This window comes from Citrus clementina, unplaced genomic scaffold, assembly GCF_000493195.1.
Source record: "Citrus clementina cultivar Clemenules unplaced genomic scaffold, Citrus_clementina_v1.0 scaffold_1, whole genome shotgun sequence".
Classification (NCBI taxonomy): Eukaryota; Viridiplantae; Streptophyta; class Magnoliopsida; order Sapindales; family Rutaceae; genus Citrus; species Citrus x clementina.
Genome location: NW_006263303.1, coordinates 14237289 through 14261584, shown reverse-complemented (window position 1 = coordinate 14261584; position 24296 = coordinate 14237289). Strand labels below are relative to the sequence as shown.

The following is a 24296-nucleotide window of genomic DNA, read 5'->3' as shown; positions in this document are numbered from 1 at the left end:
TTTATTTTCTTCAAACTAGCATTATTTGACTTTATAATTTTTTATGAATATTTTTCATATAAAAACATCATAAACTACAATAAAATTTTTTAACATATAATAATTTAGAAAAAAAGGGTTATATTCAAGTGAACATGATTTATATTATAATAATATATTATCTTAATTAAATTCTTTAAGATATTTATTATTTGTTTAACATTTACAATTTGTAAGGACACAAATATAAAAATACTAGTTCTCAAATTTTTAAGTTAATAAAACAACTTAATATCTGTTTTTAGCAATTTAAACAAAAATAAAAATATCATTCAAATTCAGACATTCAATCGATTAGCTTCATTTAGAATTTAGATTAATTTAAATTTATTCAAATTTTAGATAAAAAATAAAATTAGATTAATTTATATAACTTTTTTTTTAAATTTTGTTACGGAACTTGTGTTAAATGTTAAAAACCGTAATTAAAAATACAAAAGGAAGGAAAGAAAAAAGAATCCACGTCAGCAAAGTACAAAGCAAAGCCCACGGCAATTCTCAACGGTTCATTACCCTGATCTGGGGACTCATCATATCATATCAAATTATCATGTCATCTCATTCATCGTCATCTCGTAAATAATCCCCATTTTCTCTCTCAATGTCTGTATGACCTAACTCGCCTTACCCATTTTCATTTTTCTGACAAAAATTAAAATAAAATTTCTCCTCCTCCTTCGTCCAATCAAATGGACCCGTCTTTTCTTCCCCCACCGCCATCTGTCCCACCTCCGCCGCCTCCTCCTCCTCCTCCTCCTCCCCCTGCCACCTCTGCATCCGTCGCCAACCCTAGCCCTCCTACTCTCAACCACAACCACCCTCCTTACGCTGAGGTAACTTTTCTGTTTTCTGTTTTATTTAATTATTTTTCCAGCTTCAGCTGCTTGAGTTTTAATTTTTAGAAAATAACCTTTTTTTTTTCGGCTTTGGGTTTTGGTTTTGGGCTTATAGATGATATGTGCAGCAATTAGTGCGTTGAAAGAAAGAGACGGGTCAAGCAAGAGAGCCATAGCTAAGTACATAGAAAAAGCTTACCCGAATCTCCCAACGACTCACTCGACCTTGTTGACTAACCACTTGAAACGTCTGAAGAACGCTGGACATCTCGTTATGGTCAAGAAATCTTACAAGCTTCCTCCTCCTAGATCTGATCCGGCTAGCAACATTCTTCCATCAAACGACGTCGTATATAATCATAACAACAACAATCCTACTGCCGCTGGCTCCGCTGCTGCTGTTTCCCCGGGCCGAGGACGTGGCCGCCCGCGCAAGACGAATTCGGGTGCTCCTCCGGGTTTGGTTACGGTTACTGCTGCTGGTGTTGATAAGCCGAAGCGGGGGCGTGGCCGGCCGAAGAAGACTGATGGACAGGTACAACGTGGGTCCATTAAGAGAAAGTCCGGTCGTCCTAAGAAGCCTAAAACTGTCAAGGCGCTTCAGCAGCAGCAGCCACAACAAGATCAGCTTAATAACGTTACGGTTTCTTATGTTACAAGTGACGCTAATGTGCACGTGCCTGTGCCAGTGCCGGTCCCGGTGCCGGGTGGGGCAAGGCGCAGAGGCCGGCCAAAGAAGGTTGGTAGTACAGTTGTTGGTGCGGCCGCCGGTGGGAAGCGGCCACGGGGGCGGCCAGCGAAGCAACTGCAGAGCGGTAGTGGAAGGCGTATTGGGAGGCCCGTGGGACGCCCTAAAAAGGTATTTACCCCTGCTACTTTTTATAGACATTGTCACACTATTTAACTACTTTGATTGGGCCATAAGAGAAGCCACCCCTGGGAAAATAAGTCACCGGGTTGGGTTTGTGTTCTGCCATCTTCGGTTCGTGTCGAATTTAAGTTGATTCAAACACGGTTCATTGAATAATCGTGTTAACCTGACAAGAAAAATAAACGGTTACCAGTAACCCATTCAATAACTATATATTTAACAAATATTACACACATTCTAAATTATTACATATTTATACTATTTAAAGTTTAAATTATATACGTGTAAATAATATTATATATCGATATAATGAAATATACATATGTAACAATATTTTAAACACTTACACTGTTAAAGTTCTAAACTTATATAAAAAATTATAAATAAAATACTGTGTATATGTCCGTCTTCTAAAAAAAATTAAAAAGAGAGAATTATGTTTAATATTTGAGTTTTAATGACCAAAATATAAAAATTAATTTAAAATAGAAAATAGAATCGTATTATTATTCGGATAAATGGGTGAAAAACTTTAACTCTAACCTGACACGGAAAGAAATCGTGTCAACCTGGATCCGGTCCATTTAATAATCATATCAAATTTGACGACCCATACCCATTTATTCGTGTCTTATTCGTGTCGGGTAACCTGATCGTGTTAAATTTTACCAACTCTAAGTGAAGCAAGATGTGAAGATTATTATAATTGTAATTTTAATATAGTGATGTAGTGTGCTGATAGCTATTGCAGTTGACTAGTTTTTAGTCAAAATATATGTAAGTTCTTCGTTTAAGTTATTTATTGCCTTCATTTTTGCATAACAGTGGGGATTGTCTAGTTAAGTTTTTCCTTTAAAATTTTGTTTACTTTCATCTTGTGTGAATCAATTCAACAATACACTGCATAATTAAGTGGGTTTTGAGTGATAATTCATTAAGAATAATATAAGTATATGAACTAATTATAGAAATTCATCCTTAGTAATTGATTGGGCATTATAGAATTGGATGATTTGAATATATATATATATATATATAAGGAATTGTTACAATTGATAGGAATAATGTGGCAATGATATTGACTTTTTTCTTTTTATGTATTAAAGTTTATCTGCCTAGTAAATTTATGTGAATGACAATTGGTCCAGCCCCAGTTGCCTCAAAATCAGGGGCTGGATATGTTGTTAATTTATAGATTACTTGGCAGATTTCTTTTATTAAAATGATCCACTCACTGCATAATTAAGTGGGTTTTTGAGTGATAATTCATTAAGAATAATATAAGAATGCTAACTAATTATAGAAATTCATCCTTAGTAATTGATTGGGCATTATAGAATTGGATGATTTGAATATATATATATAAGGAATTGTTACAATTGATAGGAATAATGTGCAATGATATTGGCTTTTTTCTTTTTATGTATTAAAGTTTATTTGCCTAGTAAATTTATGTGAATGACTTTGTATAACTAGTTTTTTTGTTTAATATATCATTACTGGTGAAAAATGATCACATTTCACCACCATATATATAAAAACCAAGAAAAATAAGAATAATCTAAATGAGATTTTTAGGTTCAATCGATTTGATGATTTTTTTTTAAATCTTTCATTTCTCTATTCTGCTGAATTGAGTCTACTGTCTTTCCATTTTAAAATAAAAGAATTTATCGTCGGCATTAACCGAAGCAGCTCAAGCTCAAGCTCAAGCCATTGCAGATCTGAAGAGGAAGCTTGAATTCTTTGTAAGTTTCTTTTTGTTCTGCTTGTGTCTTAAAACGATGCCACCAAATTTTTCCAGGAAGATGAATTTATTTTACAATTATGTCACTCGCAGCAATCTAAGGTGAAGCAAGTTGTTACTGTACTGAAGCCCCAGATAACCAGTGAAAGCCAAATCAGCGCAGGTGCCGCAATCCAAGAATTAGAAGGGCTTGCATCAATGGACATTAACATCCCATTGAAAGAGGACACTCAACCAGCAGTGCTTCAAAGTTAATAAAAATAAGGGTGAGAACTGAGAAGATTGTGAATTTGTTTGTAGGGACCTGAATGCAAGTGAGCAGAATTGTACTAGTTTCTAACTGTGACACAGGAGAAAGAAAAAATCTGTAAAAGAATTAGGAAGTTGCAATTCCCATTTTTATTTAGGTGGTTGTTATTGTTGTTGATAACTATGCAGGACCATTAGTTTGTGTTTTACTGTAATGTATTCAAATTTTCTATGGAATTTCAGTACATTTTACCAGCCTTTTCGGTTGGATAAATAAATAGTAGCAAATTTTATGACAATATATGCCCAATCTCATCCGTAAGGTAATCCTCTCCTGTTAAATATTTTACACTTTTATTTTTATTTCTTCGTTCATTTTACAATAATATTCTTTGCAATAAAATTATGCAGGATCATTAGTTTGTGTTTTACTGTAATGTATTCAAATTTTCTATATAATCAGTACATTTTACCAGCCTTTTCAGTTGGATAAATAAATAGTAGCAAATTTTATGATGTTATATGCCCAATCTCCTTGGTAAGGTAATCCTCTCCTATTAAATATTTTAGACTTCTATTTTATTTCTTCGTTCATTTTACAATAACACAAACTATGCAGGATCAATAGTTTGTGTTTTACTGCAATGAATTCTAATTTTCTATGGGATTTCAGTGCATTTTGCCAGCCTTTTCAGTTGGATAAATAAATAGTAGCAAATTTTATGATAATATATGCCCAATCTCCTTGGTAAGGTAATCCTCTCCTATTAAATATTTTACAATTTTATTTTTATTTCTTCGTTCATTTTACAATAATATTCTTCGCAATAATATCTTTAAATATGTTAATAAAGAAAAAAATGATAATTTATCAAATTAATCTTAAAAGTAACATAAAATTTATCTAATTTTTTAGAATAATTTAATAAATTAATTTTTTATAATATAATTACTAGTAAGATTGTTAAACATCTTTCAGATGACTTATTAATTTATTTATAAATGATTATCGCTAAGATTGTTGCGCAAGTGCAAGAAATATTAGTTCTTTGATATTGATATTTATGGGTTAATTGATTAATTTGCTAAAATTAACTTGTTGAAAGATTAATTAACGTCAAGAATATTGTTGTAAAGATATTATTATAAAAGTTAAGAAAAAGTAAGGATAATAATGTAATATTTCTAATTGTAATGGTGTTTTGAAGTTTTTTTAAAATATAATGACGAAACACATATTTAAATTAAAATATAAAGATTAAATGAGTATTTACCGATAAGACTTAAAATGCAGTCAACAAGTGTAACGAAATTTAGGGTTGTCAATTTAAGGGCTTGGGCTAGGCTTGAACCCATTAGAGTACAAGTGTAAAGGTTGGGCTTGGGCCAGACTTTAGCTTTGACTTATGTTTTAAATTTTTTTAAAAATTATTGTAAACTTAAAATGAGTTAATAATAATAAAATTGTTATAATCAACAATGAATTAAAGAAAATAAATATATGAAAAATAAAATAATAAATAAAGAAAATGAAGTAAATAAAAATTTATATATTTAGTTCTGAATTCTTTAATTCACAGAATCTCTTAAGTAATTAATATTTAAAAGAGAGTTAGTATTATAATTTTAAAGTATTTTGATTCATTATTGATATATAAATTAGGGATTCTAGCTTTTTTTTCTATTATTTTTTAAATTTAAATTTATTATTTTAATTTATAATTTTTTTTTAAATAGAGGCTTTAGGCTTAGTCGAACTTTTTTTTTTTCTAAGCCCTTGTTCAAGCTCTCATGTGAGAGGCTTGGGCCAAATCCTATAGGAATGGACAGGCTCGGACTTTTTGTAATCCCTAACTAAACCTTCAATTAAAATTATATTGAAATTGGAACTGTTATGATTACTAGCAGGTTATAAATTGTCGTTACATCACATCTTAAGTAAGAAAACTACTCTTCTCTGACTCCATAAACTTAGCACTTTTACTCCGATTATACTAACTTCCAAGTATTGACACCTAAAAAGCCCTTTAAGTAAATTAAGCCTAGTCGCTTTCATCAACATATCCTCCATTAATGTAGCTTGATTAATGCAATTCTAGTGTGTGAAAGTAATAGTTAAGAGCACCCCCATAAAAAGAACTTGTTGATCATTTGTATATTGATGCATGCTTTGGATTTGAATCTCGATGCCACATATTATCATATTTTGTAATGTGTAGTCATATTTTTTTGTTTTTTTAATTTTTTTGATTTAATGGATTTAGTTATGCTTCAAATGTTTACGACGATTATGGGAGATGTTGGGGGATGGCTGTATGGAGTATATAAATGGCAAAAATGGAGCTTTTTTTTGTTGTTTGGAAAGATTACAAGATCGATTAGCTTCTTGCAAGAATGTATGAATTCTACAGATAAATCCTAATAAATATAATATCATGATGAAGAAAACTTTAAGGTCTGGTTCTTCCACCCAACATGCATGTTCACTATCTATGGATATATTTGATGATGAAATGGTCAAGATTGTGAGGTCTTGTGCAAATTTTATTGAACTTGCAAGTGCACAGATCTATTGTAATACAGATTAATGGTGATGTGTGTCGATCCTATGAGGAAGTAGATTTAATTATATGTAGGGTTAATTTTCAATGTCTTTGTGCAAATTTTATTGAACTTGCAAGTGCACAGATCTATTGTAATACAGATTAATGGTGATGTGTGTCGATCTTATGAGGAAGTAGATTTAATTATATGTAGGGTTAATTTTCAATGTCTTTCTGTCAATTGATTGGAGTTGGTTTCTGAGCAGTATTAAAATTTAAAATAAAAATTGTCGGGAATAAATTTATAAATGAAATACTTGAGTTTCTGGATTCACACTTAACACTGCCCTATGGGCTTAATGTTCCTTTTTAGTGCCAATTAATTTATGAGGGCGGAATTTTCACTCCTCATGAGCCTCATCCTCATAAACATAATATCAAGTGCTTAGTGTGTCAGAGAATAATGATTTTCCGCTAAGTGTAGTGTCAAGTACACGTTGTGCAGTTGATAATAATTCTTATGTTAACAACGTGACAAGACCATCTAGTAAATAACTTAGATGCATTCTCTGTCAACACTGAATCAAGACGAACCATAAATACTATAGAGGAGTCTCTTTCTAATAAATATGGTGTAAAGTGCTCATTATGCTAGACAATAATGATCTTTCATGAAGGAGCTGTTGTACCATGCAAAACCTAGACACAATACACTGTCTATCAATAATGAGCAAAACAACAACATAAATCAGAGAGGAAAAGAAAATATACTCATCAAATTAAACCCATGGATTATGTGAGACTTCACCTTCAACCCAAATTAGAAATTAAATTAACCACTTATAATTGAATTAGGGTAAAATGATAATTTTATATTAAAGTATGTAAAAATCACACAAATTGGGGCTCAAATTTGGTCTAGAGCTATCAAATTAACGGGGGAGGATGGAAAACTTTTATTGGATGAGGCAAGTCATTAAGGCTGTAATTTGATGTATTGCATGTAACGTATGTGCGTTTTTCGATCTAATAATATACTGCCATATAATCAATCAATGCAAGAGTCAGCAAGCACTGATTTAGTGCATTGCATGTAATGTAAGCGCATTTTTTGATCCAATAGTATGTTGTCACGTCATCAGTCAAGTCAACTAGGTTTTACTAAATTAGCATGCATCATAACACACTAGATTTGGACTTCTATAAATCTTGTTTTATGCAATTTGAGTCCATTTTGACATTGGTTTCCATCATTTCTTAGGTTTTCAGAGCTTTTGAATCTATTTATGATGCTGCTGCTACCATATAGGATCCCAAACATGAGTAAAATTATGATTTTGCCTTTTATATCTTTTCTAAGGTTTTTAGCTATTTCAAGCTTAAAAACACTATATGTTTTGCTGTCTGACTTCTAGTCAATCATGAAATAACCAAAGTATCCCTAAAATATATAAAATACTCGAATTATAGCGTAACACACAAAATCAAAGCTTAAGAGACTTAATTACATAAGAATATAGATGTTAGTGAGATTTGGAGTATAAAATAACGTTTACCCTTTATAAATATACAATCTTCAACACTCAACTTGGGGAGGCACTTCTGTAAGGATTTGTATCTATACAATGACATGAGAGTGTAATGTTTATGACTGTCAACATTAGTGTAAACTCCACATTCATTAGGGGTCTGTGAATTAGCAAGGATAACATATTATACTCATTAGATTAAAAGTTAAAGAACATAGTTATTAGATGTTAAAAACTTGCTCACCGTTGTTAACTCATATATTTAATGATTTTGATGATAGCAAACAAGTTTTAAATTGATAAGTCTAAAAATTTTGTTAATCAGATCAGAATCTGTAAGCCGTATAATATTCTAAGAAAACAGTGAACCGTTTATTAGAAAATGGCAAACTGATAGCATTCTAGAATGTAATAATTCGAAAACGGTGAACCGTTTAGGGATAGCTGTAATTCGATTGCATTCCAGAGAGTAAGTTTCAAGATAACGGTAAACCATTTAGGGATAACGGTGAACTGATTGCATTCCAAAGAGCAACTTTCAGAAAATGAAAAACCGTTTATGGATAATGGTGAACCGATTGCATTCCAGAGAGCAACTTTCAGATAACGAAAAAACTGTTTATGGATAAAGGTTAACCGATTGCATTTCATAGAGTAAATTTCAGATAACAGCAAACCATTTATTGATAATGGTAAACCGATAGCTTTCCATAGAGCAATCATCTTGCAAACAGTAAACTGTTTATGTCAAACGGATAGCCGATATCTTTGGACAAGATTCTGGAGCGATAACGGTAATCCGACATCTTGATAACGGTGATCTGACAATTTAAATTTTGGCACAATAGTCACTTGCTCAAGTTAAAATGGTGATCCGATAAGTGCTAAACGATGATTCGATTGTGTGCATAAAGTAAAAAACAACTAGTTTTTAGCTCCATCTATAAAATGGCTTAATCAAATTCAAATAAAAAGTGATCTAACGATTATCACTGAGCTTACTATTGAGTATACAACTATTATTGAGCTTCAAACTTGATTTTATTTTATTTTATTCACGCATTGAAGCTATCATTTTGTAATCAAATATATTGTGTGAGACATTTTAATTTGTAATCTTTATCTTTGAGTGATTGTAAGTGTTGGGATACACTTGGGTTAAGAGATTGAGAATAATCTCTTGTTGTAAAGGTTTATTGACACCTTGGAAGTCAATTGTAAGAGTGGTTGAAGTCATGGAGGCTTGCTTAGTAAAATCCTCAAGCCCGGTGAGCTTAGAGATGTGGACGTAGGCACGATTGACTGAACCACGTAAAATTCATTGTGTTTGCTCTCTCTTCCCTTACTATTTTATTATTGTGTTTTATTAAATTTATTTTTTTTATTTCATTCAGGCAATAGATTGAATTGTTCGGTGGTTTGTTTAGCTTAAGTTTTAAAATCCTAATTCACCCCCTATTGGGTTGCATAACTAGTATTTCATTGCGAGTGTACAAAACAAGTAATATAATGAGAAGTATTCAAGATCATCTTCACAAGGATTGTTGTTATGGGAATTGTTACAATAATTTTTATCAGTGCAAATTTTTATTCTAAATTGGAATTAAAACAAATTATTAAACTAATGAACTAATTAAAATAAAAACGCAATAAGAAAAATGCAATAAAGTAAAATATCACGGAAAATGTAAGGATGTAACCAAGGGGAATAAAGCAGTTGAGTGATTAAACTCACTTAATGGTTTCAACTATTTTTCTAATGTTTGGCTCGGTTGCTACAGCACTGGGCAGAATCCTTATGTATCCTCAGCTATCACATGTTGGATGTCTTATATCTAAATACAACTTAACAGTGACCAATTGTTATGCTACCATAAGATATAACATTACACATTTTAGATTCTAATTACCCTACAAGGTGAATCCTATAGCTAGTTCATCACTAATTTTAGATTAAGCATGTCCCTTTTCGAATCAAGTTAAACCTAACTTAGGAAACCTAATCTAAAACCAAGTATTGCTCTGATATGTTCCACTAAGATAAACCTTTTTTACGTTCTTTCTTAATAGTATCACTAAATGTGTGGTCAGCCGAAATAGTGAATTGAAATAAGTATTATCAAAACAACGTGCTATAGCAAACATATAACAACATCAAATATTAGTCAATTAACCATTAAGTTTGTTCATCACTCAACCACAAGTAAATTTAGTTCATAATTTGTGATAAAACAAGAAGAAAAATAGTTTCAGCCATCAAACAATTCATTATAACGAGATAGAATCAAGGGAACAAGAAATAAGAGTGAGATTCGCTTGATCTTCTTATCGGATACCTCAGTTGTAGCCCTCAATTCTCTTTCTTCATCTTTGTGTTCTCTTGTTTTGTTTCTTTATATTTTTTTTTCTAATGACGGCTTTCCTCCCTTTTTTTTTTCTTTGCTTGTGTGCTTCTTTTATAGTTGGAAATTAGGGTAAACAGTAGTCTAGGGTACGTATCTTCCAGATTAGGAAACTGTAAATTGCAATGTCTTAAGTATCTCACACGAAATCTTCTATGTACTTGCTCCAGGATTGCTACAGCAACGATGCTACAACAATAGTGCTACAACATTGGCTTCAACTTCTGCATTGTTCCAGACTTGTTTCAATTCTTCTCTAACCCAGTTCTTTCCTTATCTTTACAAGCCTATTGCAAAACCTTACTAAAATGCAATAAAAATACGTTATTCATTCTCTAAGTAATCTTGATTTAAATCTAAAAGTGGCATGATAACTCTCATTTAATAGAACTATCAGGTAGGCAGCAACCACTGTAATCATAATCTATATTGCTTATTTGGTTACAATCGAATAGCGAAACGTGATCTTTTCAACCATCTTGCATGAGGATAGGCGGCAGCCATTATAATCACTATCTATATTACTTATTTAGTGATAATAGAATGGCGAATTGTGAAGTTTTCAACCATCTCATATAAGGCAAGCATATCTGGATGAATCACCTTATTGATGATGAAATAAGGTTACTCCTATATGAAGAAAGAGATAGCTGATAACTCTATGAAATAAGAGTTATCATGACACTTTTAGACTTAAATCAATAATACTTAGAGAGTAAATGATGTGTTTTCATTGCATTTTTGTTATATTTTGCATAATCATTCATCTTAGTTTATTCTTCATAAATTTTGTTTGATTTAGAATAAATTGTGTGCTTAAATCATATGCATAATTGTAGGTGACCGGAAGCTCAAATTTCAAGGAAGAAATGCTGATGCAATAGACTTGCAAAAATAAGGAAAGAACATGGCTACAAAAGAATTAAAAAAAATCTGGAACAGTGCAGTTGCTGTAGCAACCATTGCTGTAGCAATCCTGGAACAACGATAGAAAAACTTCCGCTCGGGATACGTTTAGAATTGCGATCTGCAGTTTCTTAATCTGACTTATGCGTGCCCTAGGCTTCCGTTTACCCTAATTTTCAGCTATAAAAGAAGCACACATCATAAGGAAAAGGGGAGCCGTCACCCAAGGAGAAAAACCATAAAGAAACAAAAGAAAAACAAGATTCAAGAGAGAGATTAATGGCTGCACAAGAGGAAAAATTACAGAGATCAATTGGGAGCTCATTCCTTCTTATTCTTATCTTGTTTTCGTGTTTTCTATTTATTCACGGGGATGTGTTTTATGGTCGAAACTTTGTTCTTTATTTTTCTTTTGCAAACCATGAACTAAATTTATTTGTGGTTGAGTGATAAATAATCTTGATGGTTTATTGACTGAATTTATATGTTGCTGCATGTTTGTTGTAGCATTTTGTTTTGATAGTTTTTATTTTTATTTTTATTCATTATTTTGGTTGATCACCCATTTAATGATACTAGCTAAGGAAGAGCCACAAAAGGGCCGATCTTAGTGGAACATTTCAGAGCAATACTTGGTCGTAGATTAGGTTTCCTGGATTGAGTTTTACTTGAGTCCCAAAAGGGCCATGCTTGATTTAAGATCAATGATGAACTAGACATAAAGATTCACCTTGTAGGGTAAATAGAACCTAAGCTATATCTTATGTTGGAATAACAACTGATCACTGTTAGGTTACATATAGATATAAGATATCTAACATGCAGCGGCTAATGATACATAATGATTCTGCCTAGTGTTGTAGCAGATACTGCAGCAACCAAGCCAACCATTAGAAAATAGTCAAGACCATTAAAAGAGTTTATTCACTCAACTACTTTATATTCCCATTGATTTTATCCTTGCGTTTGGCGTGATAATTTATTGTGTTGCATTTTATTTATTGCGTTTTTATTTTAATTAGTATATTAGTTTCATTAATTGTTTTATTTTAATTTAGAACAAAATCTGCATTGTTAAAATTGTTGTAGCAAGTCTGATAACATCAATCCCTATGGAGACGATCTTGAATACTTATAATTATATTACTTGTTGTGTACACTTACACACTAAAACTAATAACATTAGTATTTACACCCAACAATAGCTCAATTACTGATGGGTATCCGGGGTACCCCATAAGGAGAATCAGATTTCAGAAAGCATCAAAGAGACAACATCTAAAGCTATGGAAAATAAAGATAGCATTATAAGACAGTTACAAATTAAATAAAATTTGCAAGTACATCTAAGCAATTCGGTTATCCTAACAAAATAAGAGCAAACTGGAAACAAGGAAATTAGTTCCAAGGGCATAATAAGAGGAAAGTGCCAACAAGATAACAGTAGTGCTAAACCAAGTTACATGTAGGCTGGTCTTCTCCACCTTCGTGGACTTCCAGGTCGGGAAGTGCGAGGAGCCCTTCTATCCTCGATTGCCTTCAGGATGGCCGATTTATCTAGCCACTTCTTTACTCTCAACACTATTAGCCTTGGATCACCACTCCACACCTCTGTTATAATGCGCTCAATAACACTGTCAATCATCCTTTTGCTGGGAGATCAAGTCTTCATGCTTAGCTTGAAGATCCCCGAGATCCCTCGCCATATGGGTTTTCTGCTTGGAAACTTCATAAAGTCGCCCTTTTAAAGTATTGATCTCTTGGGTGTACTTCTCCTCACGAGATCGATGGCTTTGAATCTCACTTCTCAACTTTTCATTCTCTGACTGAATGTTACTGATGATAAGATAACTCATCACAATGAGACAAAGTTGGCAAGCAAGATAACTACGGGCTCCATGCATAGCAACAAAGAATCACTAGAATCCAACATTAAAACTATTGAAACAAATTTAGCAATATACTCAGCCGTGACTAGAGGAATCCCACTATCAAAATTGAGTCATCATGATTAATTGAGTATTATTTACTAACGGCTAGAATATCTCTAACCAACTGTTATTATATATATTAGGAAAACATTCTTTTAATAAGCCACAAATTTATCTCTGTAATGGCTTGTCAAAGTTGTATATATATGAGTCATATTCTTGTAATTCAAAATATAAAAAAGAATAATATATTCTTCTGTCCTTTCAATATTAATCTTTATGGTATCAGAGCCTATGGCTAAAATTCAAACTGAACCTAAGCACACCATTCAATAGTTTCATCAATGTGCCAGTCTAATTTCGATCAAACTCACAACCAACAATTTTCTTCTTTGGAAATCCCAAACTCTGCCACTTATTAGAAGCCTTGGGTTGAAGCATCACATTGTGAATGTGAAAATTCCGTCGAAGAAAATTTTACGAGATGGCAAGGAAATGAGAAATCCTGAATTCATCTAATGGATGAACAATGATGAATTATTAATGACATGGCTAAGAGGTATGATGGTGGAGGAAGTGTTAAGTCTAATAGTTGAAAGCCAATCCGCTGAAAAAGTTTGGCAATCTATTGAAGAGCACATGCTTCCAGCGACAGAAAGGAAATATCAAGCTTGAAGAATTTCTTAAGAAATTCAAATCGATTTGTTATAATCTAGCAGCCATTGGAAGGCCAATTCTAGATGAAGATAAGGTTTTCCACCTTGCAAGATCTTTAGGGCCGAAGTACTCAGATTTCAAAACAGCCATGCTAACAAAACCCCCTTACCCGAATTTGAAGCAATTTATCACGGCTCTCAAGAATCATGAACAAACAGTGATGTCCCACAGACAAGAAGAGATAGAATTTACTAGTCGTAATCAGGCCTTCTTAGGCCAAAGGGGGAGAGGAAGAAAACCACTAGGAGGCAGACATGGAGGTCAACGAAGAGAATTCAACTTTTCCAACAATAATCCAAAAACTCATAAGCATCAGGCAGCCCCAAAAACAAGCAATATAGACACTAAAAAGAATGAAGAAGCGATTATTGTTTGTCAGATTTGCTTTAAGAGAGGCCATAGTGCTGCCGAGTGTTGGGATCGCTATAAGTATGATCAAGATGAAATTCCCCAAGCATTTACAGCGATAAACCGCAATAATACAACCTTTGATCAAAGTATCTATGCAGATTCAGGAGCCACTTCACATATGGTGAACAATCCTGGTAAACTCGATACAATTACGTCTTATAAAGGTCATGATAAAATAATTGTTGGCAACGGTCAATGATTAAATATTTCTGACGTTGGAAATATTTCCTTGAATACAAATCATGGCACTTTAAAATTTAAAGACGTACTTGTTGTTCCACAATTAAAGAAAAATTTTCTTTTTGTAGCTCATCTTACTAATGATTTTCCTTGTTCTCTTGAGTTTAATGCTAATGGATTTACTGTTAAGAACGCACAGAACTAGGTATTAGCACGAGGTAGCAGGCGTGGGAATTTATACGTCCTTAATGAGAATGAACGAGAAGCCTTGAATGCAATAAAAGGAAACTCTGTAGATGCTGATCTTTGGCACAAGCGGCTTGGACATCCAAGTCACAAAGTTTTAAGCGTATTAAAATCATCAAAAGAGATTAATATTTCCAATTGGACACAAACACCAAAAATATGTGTTTCATGCCAATTAGGAAAGAGTTGCAAACTTCCCTTTGACAAATCGAATAAAATTTCAGAATTTCCTTTAGAAAAGATACATTGTGATTTGTGGGGCCCTGCTCTTCTAAATTCTACACAAAACTTTAGATACTATGCTTTATTTATTGATGATTGCACAAGATATTCATGGTTGTTCCCTTTAAAACGTAAATCTGACTTTTATGATTGCTTTGTAAAGTTTCAACGACAGGTGGAAACTCAACTAGAAAGAAAAATCAAGATTTTTCAATATGATAGAGGAGGAGAGTTTGCCTCGAAATTGTTCATTAATCACCTACAATTTTGGGGCATCACACAACAAGTCTCTTGTCCTTATACGCCTAAGCAAAATGGGGTTCCTGAACGAAAGCACAGGCACATATCAGAAACAACATTAACCATGATGTTTCATGCTAAAATTCTTTTATCGCTTTGGGTTGAAGCATTTATTACAGCAGTTTATTTAATAAATCGCATGCTCTTATCTTTAATTGGATGAAAAGTCTTTATGAAAAACTCTTCTTTAAGTCTCCTGATTATCATTTACTAAAAGTTTTTGGGTGCAGGTGTTTCCCTTATTTAAGAGATTACAATAAAAATAAATTTGAGAAAAGAACATATTCATGTGTTTTTATTGGATATAGCTTTTACATAAAGGATATTGATGTTTGCACCTCAGTACCAAACGAGTTTATATATCTTGACATGTTTTTTATGAAAGTGTATTCCCTTTTGATAATAATTCTTCAGACTTGTCTATTTCGCAGGAAAACAATGTCTTTCCACCTGCTAACGACTGGCGTGATGCAATTGAATCAACATCAAATTGTGATCAAGAGGAAAATCACCAAGCAACTAGTACTCTTGCACGGACTCATTATTGTTGCGATGAGGAGCCCAACAGTCACAAGGAAAGCATGCATAACAAAAATTCAAATAATGAAGGCCAAGAACCAATTCTTGTGACGCCCTCATCACCATGCATTCAAAATCCAAACATAGAGGAAAATATCTCCACTCCGGCCAATCCATCACAAAGCCAAGACATTACCACTCCAGTCCTTGCAGAAAGAACTCAAACCCATGACTTACCAGACATCTCAAACAAGTTGGTCATTGAACTGCCAATTCAAAAGGATCCGCATACTTTTCAAACTGAGAGTATTGTGAACACACATCCAATGGTGACTCGTCATAAACTTAAACAAAACCCGAACCTGGCTTTGCAGACCTTATTAGTGACTGAGCCAAAAACCTTGAAAAGTGCTCTAAGACATCCTCAGTGGGTTGCTGCCATGAAAGACGAACTCCACGCGTTGCACCAAAACAACACTTGGTCTCTTGTACCAAGGCCTAGTGATGCCAATATAATTGGGTCTAAGTGGGTGTATCGTTTCAAATATACTGAAAAAGGAACCATCGAAAGATTCAAGGCACGCTTAGTCGCTAAAGGTTTCACGCAAATTCCCGGAATTGACTTTGAAGAAACCTTCAGTCCAGTCGTCAAGCACACAACGATTTGACTTGTTCTTTCCCTTGCCGTTAATCTCAATTGGACCACAAGGCAACTTGATATGCGCAATGCCTTTCTTCATGGTCACCTCAAAGAAACTGTTTACATGGAGCAGCCACCGAATTTTATCAATCCTAAACTGCCTTCGTATGTTTGTAAATTAAATAAATCACTCTATGAACTTAAACAAAGCCCCAAGAACGTGGTTTGACTGTCTTTATCATGCACTTATCAAACTTGGCTTTAGAAATAGTAAGGCTGATCATTCATTATTTATTCTACATCATGAGTCAAGCATTGTGTTATTACTTGTGTATGTGGATGATGTGATAGTTATAGGAAATAATACCTGTGTCATACAAAATATCATTCACTCTTTAGCACACAATTTGCATTAAAGGATCTCGGAATGCTTACTTATTTTTTGCGAATTGAAATTAAACAATTTAATCATGGTATGTTTCTCTCGCAGTCTAAATACACAATGGATTTGCTGCTCAAAACAAAAATGATCAACAGCACAGCTATTGCCACTCCAATTGCCATGAAAACAACACCAAGATCTGATGATAATGAACTTGTTGATGCCACTGAATATCGAAAAATAGTCGGCAGCCTCCAATATCTAACCTTCACTAGACCAGACATAACTTACGCAGTAAACCAGGTTTGTCAAAAATTTCAATCTCCAACCAAGTTAGACTTTCGGGCTGTCAAACTTATCCTTCGCTATCTCAAGGGCATAATGGATTTTGGATTGAGATACCTAAAACAAAGCAGCACCAAACTATATGGTTTTTCAGATTCAGATTGGGGCAGGTTGTCTGATAACTCGAAGGAGCACAAGTGGTTTTTGTGTTTATCTTGGAGCAAATTGTATTTCTTGGAGCTCCAAAAAGCAGGCAACAGTAGCTCGCTCTAGTGCTGAAGCAGAATATCGTAGCATGGCTTCTACAGCAGCAGAACTTACATGGCTTACATACTTATTAAGCGACATTGGTATACCTCAAGACAAACCACCAGGTCTGATTTGCGACAACATGAGTGCACTCCATATGGCCAAAAATCCAATTCATCATGCTCGAACCAAGCATATTGAGCTTGACTACCACTTCGTTCGAGAAAAGGTCACATGTGGTTTGCTCACCACCAAATACATTCCATCCTTACAGCAAACTGCATATATTTTCACAAAGCCTCTGTCCAAAGAACTCTTCTTCAAATTTCGGTACAAACTCGACATTCACTCCATGGCCATGCCTAATTTGCAGGGGGCTGATAAGAAAACTCATCACAATGAGACAAAGTTGGCAAGCAAGATAACTACGGGCTCCATGCATAGCAACAAAGTATCACCAGAATCCAACATTAAAACCATTGAAACAAATTTAGCAATATACTCAGCTGTGACTATGCTTTATTCCCACTATCAAGATTGAGTCATCATGATTAATTTAGTATTATTTACTAACGACTAGAATATCTCTAGCCAACTGTTATTATATATATTAGGAAAGCATTCTTTTAATAAGCCACAAATTTATCTCTGTAATGGCTTGTCAAAGTTGTATATATATAAGTCATATTCTTGTAATTCAAAATATAAGAAAGAATAATATATTCTTCTGTCCTTTCAATATTAATCTTTAACTGATAGTAGCGAGATCCTGGAGGCTACAACTTAGAAGAAAGGTAGCCCACAACAAAGGGTACCCCAAGGTTAGAAGAACAAAAAAGAGAGAAGAGAAAAACATAAAAGATACATCATGTAAAAGATACTCACATCTTAGCTAGCCTTAAGCACTCGGTTATAGTACTTATTCAAGCCTAATTTGTCCATCTCCAAAGCCACCTTAAAAGTAATATTCGTAAAAGTGTAATATAGGTATTCATCTAGGTGGGAAACTTCAACAGGTCCCTAGGTAGGGAAAATAATGAAACATCTTTTTTTTTTTTTAAGTACATAGGGTACCCTTGAAACCACAATGAGAGGAGCCTTACGACTTCTTCTTTGTTGCCGGGCTTTGATGAGGAAGGGTACCTATCGAAGAGGTGGCACCTACGGTAATTGAGGATTCACTTCTTAGACGGTTTATAAAGGAGTCGAAATCTTCGCTGGACCGATCCATATCAATCAACCACCATGGAAAACAAGAAGAAAAGGTCAGATAAACAGACACAAAGCTTATTGTGAATTAAAATAACAGAAGGGCAAACAGTAAGGAAAACATAAGGCTAGAAAACAAAATACGAGTGACACTAGAATACCCTTGCAATACCCTCTACTCATACTTGGTCATGAAAAGAAGCCGATGGGGAACCTTTGACCAATTAGCCCTACCCACACTCAATATATCACTCTCTATATGGCCAAAAACTTTGCCTAGTAGCGGTAAAAGAAAGAAAATAAAAGGGAAGTCAAAGTTAGAAGCACCAGGAGGAAGGAAAAGAGGAAAGAAAAGGAAGAAAAAAAAAACAAAGAAGAGAGAGAGGCTTACCTAACAGAAGCTAAAGAAAAACGCAAGGAATTGCTTGGGTTTCGAATGGAGAACAAAGATGTGCTGCCAAGATGTTTGCAGGTTCAAGGATAACTCTAGGGATTTCAAAAAGAGTAAAGGGGAGGTGAAAGAAAGAAAAAAGAAAAAAGAAGGATATAAATAATAAAGGGGAGTTGTACGATGTGTAAGTGAAATAAGTACTTTCACTTGTTCTAAAGCAAAGACAAAGAAAAAGGAAATGTGTTGTGTCATTAGAGAAATGTCTGCCCCCAATTTTGAAGTTCAAAAAGAGGAAAAAAAAAGGACAAGTCAAGTGTGTGGTTGACAATTAGAAGGGCGAGGTACATTTTGAAATTCAAATTTGAAAGAGAAAGCCAAAGAGAAAAGCCCTGACAGCCACTTTTTATTTCCCCACATTCCAAGAGCGTAGTAACTGTAATGCTAAAAAAAAAAAGTTGAGAGAGAAAAGTGGTCATTTTAAATAAGGAGACACAAGTGGCCAAATCAGAAAAGTGCTAGCAGAGGTACGCTTTTTTCTCACTCAACCATTCGTAAAGGAGAACCAAATATCACGTCTCACTTATAATTCTTCCGTGAGTTTTTTTTGCCTCAATTACTCTTGCTGAAAGAAACTGGAAGAATGTTGTTTGGAGAAGAAATTATAGATCAATAATGATAAACTATATGTCAATGAAAAATTATATGATTAAAAACAATCATCGGAGGGTACTCGACCTACACCCGGTACACCTAATAGTCAAGCTGGTACACGGGGTACCCCATGTCAGAAGTAAAGTGGATGAAGAAATTATGTGGAATATTAATTGCCTCAAATATCCCTATCGCCCAAAAGAGAATATTTTATTAAGCTGATTTTAATAAGGAATATCTTATTGGAAAATGAGGGAAAATTGGTTATTATGCTTGCCCAAAAGTAAAGGACAGCACACCAAGGGCAGTGGTCTTTTAGACAGCCTCTGCTGAGGTATTCAGGACCACCAGGCAGCATGCGCTACATGTATAACTAAACAAACCAAGCAAATAACACCTTACTTACTCTTCAAGCATGCTCTCAATACTTGAAACGAATATACACGCCAAAGAAATGACATATTCTTTAGGGCTAACTAATAAAAATTCTCCAAGTGGTAGGCGACTAAGGCACCCCAGGGCACTCTATATAAAAGTGCTTAGATTATATTTTTCTCATTCATGAACACTTAAAATAAAAAAAATATACACAAAAAGGGGCTGAGGCTTTCTTCAACCTCCAACTACCATTGTTAAGGGTTGGTAAGCGCTTAACACCTACAATATTGTCCAAAAACTTACTTGAGCATCGGAGTGTGGTCCTCGGTCACCGCCAGCTCCACCTCTAACATCTTTTCTCTATTTTACAGGTTAAATTTAGCCCATTGAGTCGGCCCTCTCTCCAGATCCAAGTCTTCGAAAGCTCTCTGACTTCCTCCCATCACTTTTGACCTTTATTCAAATGTCATCTCAAATATACACACCTCGGCTTCGTGAGGCACCCATGTTACCCTTAATACAAATTTTATTATGTTTAACTAAGTTTTTGTTTCTTTTTCCTTTGTAGCAAAATCCAGTTAAAACATGGGGCCTTGATGATCATGATGGTGGTTTGGAGTGCAAGCCTAAGGCTAGTCGTACCTTGTGTAGAGAAATGGGTGGATAGATCAGCCATTCTGAAGACAATCGAGGATAGAAATGGGACTCAGGCTCCCCAATCTCTTAGCCCACAACGGTCATCTAGGCTACCAGTTAGAGCTTCCATAAAATGCAGCTACACACGAGGGATATACTTCTACTACCTCGGGAGCATCTATTGATCCCCCTATTTAGAGGAGTGGCGGAGATAAAGTTTCATTTTTTGCTTGATCTTGTTTGATATAACTTTTGAAACTTGTTGGCATGATGTCTTTATTGTTCTTTTTTTGGGTATTTTCTTTGTTATGGTGTCCCTTTTTAATGTGTTCGGATAATTGTCTTTAGAAAGGTTGGTTCAGCAATCTTATTGCTGCTTGTACTAAACTTTTATGATAGACTTGATTTGGTATGTCATAACTTCACTGTTTGTTACTTTATATTTGAACAATCGGCTATGCAGGTGTTATGGATATCCTTCGTGCACCTCAGGTACCACCTGATTTAAATATCTGTATTTCTGTCGTGATTTCTCCAAACATACTTGCTGTATATTGATAACTCTATGAAATGAGAGTTATTATGACAATTCTAAACTTAAATCAAGATCACTTAGAGAGTAAATGATGTGTTTTTATTGCATTTTTGTTACGTTTTGCATAAACATTCATTTTAGTTTAGTCTTAATAAGTTTTGCTTGATTTAAAGTAATTTGTGCTCAAATCATGTGCATAATTGTAGGTTTCCAGAAGCTTATAATTCATGGAAGGGATGTTGATGCAGTAGGCTAGCAAAAAGGAGGAAGAATATGGCCACAAAAAAAGTGAAACAAAATCTGGAGCAGTGCAGTGTTGTAGCCGTTGCTGGAGCAACCATTACTGTAGCAATCCTGGAACAACGACAGAGAAAACTTAGCACGAGATATCTGCGGAATTGCGATCTGTATTTTCCTAATCTGACTCATGCGCGCCCTAGGGTTTTGTTTACCCTAGTTTTCAGTTATAAAAAGGGGTGAGCATCACATAAAATGGCGGTAATTAATTGACATTGGAAAAATCAAGAGGAAAAGAAGAAAACAATCAGAATTGAAGGGAACCAAGTCTGCATCAGTGAAAAAATCCAGTAGAGTTATTTGGATTTAATTTTCATTGTTCCTTGTTCTTTTCTTTACTCTTTGATTAAACTGATGTATTTCATGACCAATATTTTGTTATTTATTTTTCTTTTTCAAAGTATGAACTAAATTTGCCTGTAGTGTGACAAACAATCTAAATGGGTATTTGACTGTTCTTATGAGTTGCTGTACGACTGCTGTAGCATGTTACTCTAATAGCTATTATTATAACTGTTATTTCGGTTGACCACCCATTTAATGGTTCAAGTTATAATAGAGCTGCAAAATGGCATGTCTTAGCGGATATTATTAGAGTAATACTTGATCTTAATTTGAGTTTCCTAGATTAAGTTTTTCTTGAATCCCATAAGGGCTATACTTAAAGTTAAGATTTGTGAAGAACTAGACATAGGCATTCACCTTGTAGGGTAGAGAGAGTAGATGTTCATAATGTCATACCTTAGGTAGAATAGCAACTAGTCATTGTTAGGATACTTAAGGGTCTGAGAAGTCCAACACGTGACAGCTGAGGATACAAAATGATTCTGCCCAGTGCTGTATGAATTGTTGTAGCAAGTGGTGTTAATTTGATGAAAAGCAGTCAACCCATTAAGAGAGTTTGATCATTCATCTACTTCATTCTCATTTGATTCTTTTACGCAATTGATCTAATCTATTACATACTGCAGTTATTTATTTTATTTCCTTACAATTGTGAATTTCGGTAGTAATCAATTTTAACTAGTTCATCGTGAAATAAAGGTAGATTGCACTATTGTGATTGCTGTAGCATTTCTAGTAACATCAGTCCCTGTGGAGACGATATAGAATATTCATCACTTTAGTACTTGTTGTGTACACTTGCACATTGGCATCAATAGCAATTGAGTAAAAATTCACCAACAAGTTTTTGGCACCGTTGTCGGGGATTGATTGTTTATTTTCGAAGTGTGAAGTAAATCTTGACAGTGCTAACTTGATTTAATTTGTTCTATTTATTGACAGATCAACACTTGCATGCCCAAAGACAGATCTGTTGTATTCCAATTTGATCCTGAGATTGAAAGGACTGTAAGGAGACTGCGAAGAGAACAAAGAAATTCAAAAAATGTTTCAGACATGGATAATCTGCAGGATGTGGGAAATTTGGACCCTCACGAGCCATTACAACATGTCAACATTCAAGAGGTGCAAAATGAGCATGTTAATCAGAGACAGCCAGGCAACAACAATATCTTTTACATGGCAGATGACAAAGACAGGGCTATCAGAGATTATGATGTGTTAACTCCTTAAGTTGTGCATCCTGGAATAGTCAGACCAGAAGCGGAAGCCGCAAACTTTGAACTGAAGCCAGTGATGTTTCAAATGTTACAAACAGTGGGTCAATTCAATGGACTACCAACTGAAGATCCTCACCTCCATCTTAAGTTGTTTTTGGAAGTGAGTGATGCTTTTAAAATTGCTGGAGCAACACAAGATGCTTTTAGACTAAGGCTTTTTCCTTATTCCTTAAGAGATCGAGCAAGAGCATGGTTCAACTCATTACCATTTGATTCCACTACATGGAATGAATTGGCTAACAAATTTTTAATGAAGTATTTTCCACCAACCAAGAATGCAAAATTGCGGAATGAGATCACTTCTTTTCATCAACTTGAAGATGAGAGTTTGTATGAGGCTTGGGAGAGATTTAAAGAACTGCTCAGAAGGTGTCCTCATCATGACAATCCTTGTTGCATACAATTGGAAACCTTCGACAATTGGTTGAATCCAAGTACAAGATTGATGGTTGATACTTCAGCAAATGGAGCTTTGTTATCTAAATCTTACACTGAAGCTTATGAAATTTTAGAGAGAATTGCCAACAATAATTATCAGTGGCCATCAACTAGACAGCCGGCAGCAAGAGGAGCAGCGGGGGTACATAATATGAAATTCTAGTTATGCAACCCAAGAGCAGGGGTGAATTGGGATTCTAAAAATTATTCAATTCTAAAGCAAACTCAATGCAAATCTAAAACGAAATTAAAGCACTAACAAATAAATGTATCACAATATAAAAAGATAAGGGAAGAGAGATTCAAACACGGAGATTTTTACGTGGTTCGGTCAACCTCGCCTACGTCCACGTCTCAAAGGTTTTCGGGCTTGAGGATTCCACTAAGCAACCCTCCAAGGCTTCAAATGCTTACACTCGACTTCTAAGGTGTCAATAAACCTTTACAACAAGAGATTATCCCTAATCTCTTAACCCAAGTGTATCTCAGCACTTACAATCACTCAATTTGATTTTAAAGAATATTACAAAATAAATCTCTCTCACACAATGTGTTTGATTACAAATGAAGATCAAAAGTATGAGTAAATGAGATGAATACAATAATTTATGGCTCAATGAATGTTGTATGCTCAAGACTTTACTCAATAATAATTGTTGGAATCGTTGTTGTTTGAATTTTATTGAGTTTATTTATAGTTGGGGCTGAAAACTAGTCGTTATTGACTTTCTGCTCACTGTCGGATCGCCGTTAACTAGATGTCGGATCACCGTTTGACTGGTCAATATGACTGTTGGGTTGAATTTTCAAATTGTCGGATTGCCGTTAGTGTCTAGAGACTACTCTTCAACTCTGTTCGATGTCGGATCACCATTTTATACAGTAACTGCTACAGAGAACTATTTTTATAAAATTATAGTTTGGCCCCAAAA

The 24296-nt window shown here is 34.3% G+C and overlaps 1 protein-coding gene and 1 non-coding gene across 2 annotated transcripts; one reads left to right on the top strand and one right to left on the bottom strand.

The window, feature by feature from the left end:
* The first annotated feature begins 577 nt into the window (after nt 1-577).
* LOC18056103 (histone H1) lies at nt 578-4040 on the top strand. Its single transcript, XM_006451585.2, has 4 exons — nt 578-872; nt 991-1734; nt 3414-3494; nt 3587-4040. The coding sequence occupies exons 1-4, from the start codon at nt 729-731 to the stop codon at nt 3746-3748; spliced, it is 1131 nt and encodes a 376-aa protein (XP_006451648.1). The 5' UTR covers nt 578-728; the 3' UTR covers nt 3749-4040.
* A 19166-nt stretch (nt 4041-23206) lies between these two features.
* LOC112096022 lies at nt 23207-23313 on the bottom strand. The gene has a single exon (XR_002904181.1). It is a non-coding gene; the product is annotated as a small nucleolar RNA R71 (small nucleolar RNA).
* Between the last annotated feature and the right edge of the window lie 983 nt (nt 23314-24296).

Excerpts from the sequence above, each read along its gene's own strand:
- LOC18056103 (XM_006451585.2), top strand. The coding sequence starts at position 729 with ATGGACCCGTCTTTTCTTCCCCCACCGCCATCTGTCCCACCTCCGCCG. Across the intron at positions 873-990 it reads ACCACCCTCCTTACGCTGAG|ATGATATGTGCAGCAATTAG; the intron begins GTAACTTTTCTG and ends TTGGGCTTATAG. Across the intron at positions 3,495-3,586 it reads AGAGGAAGCTTGAATTCTTT|CAATCTAAGGTGAAGCAAGT; the intron begins GTAAGTTTCTTT and ends TGTCACTCGCAG.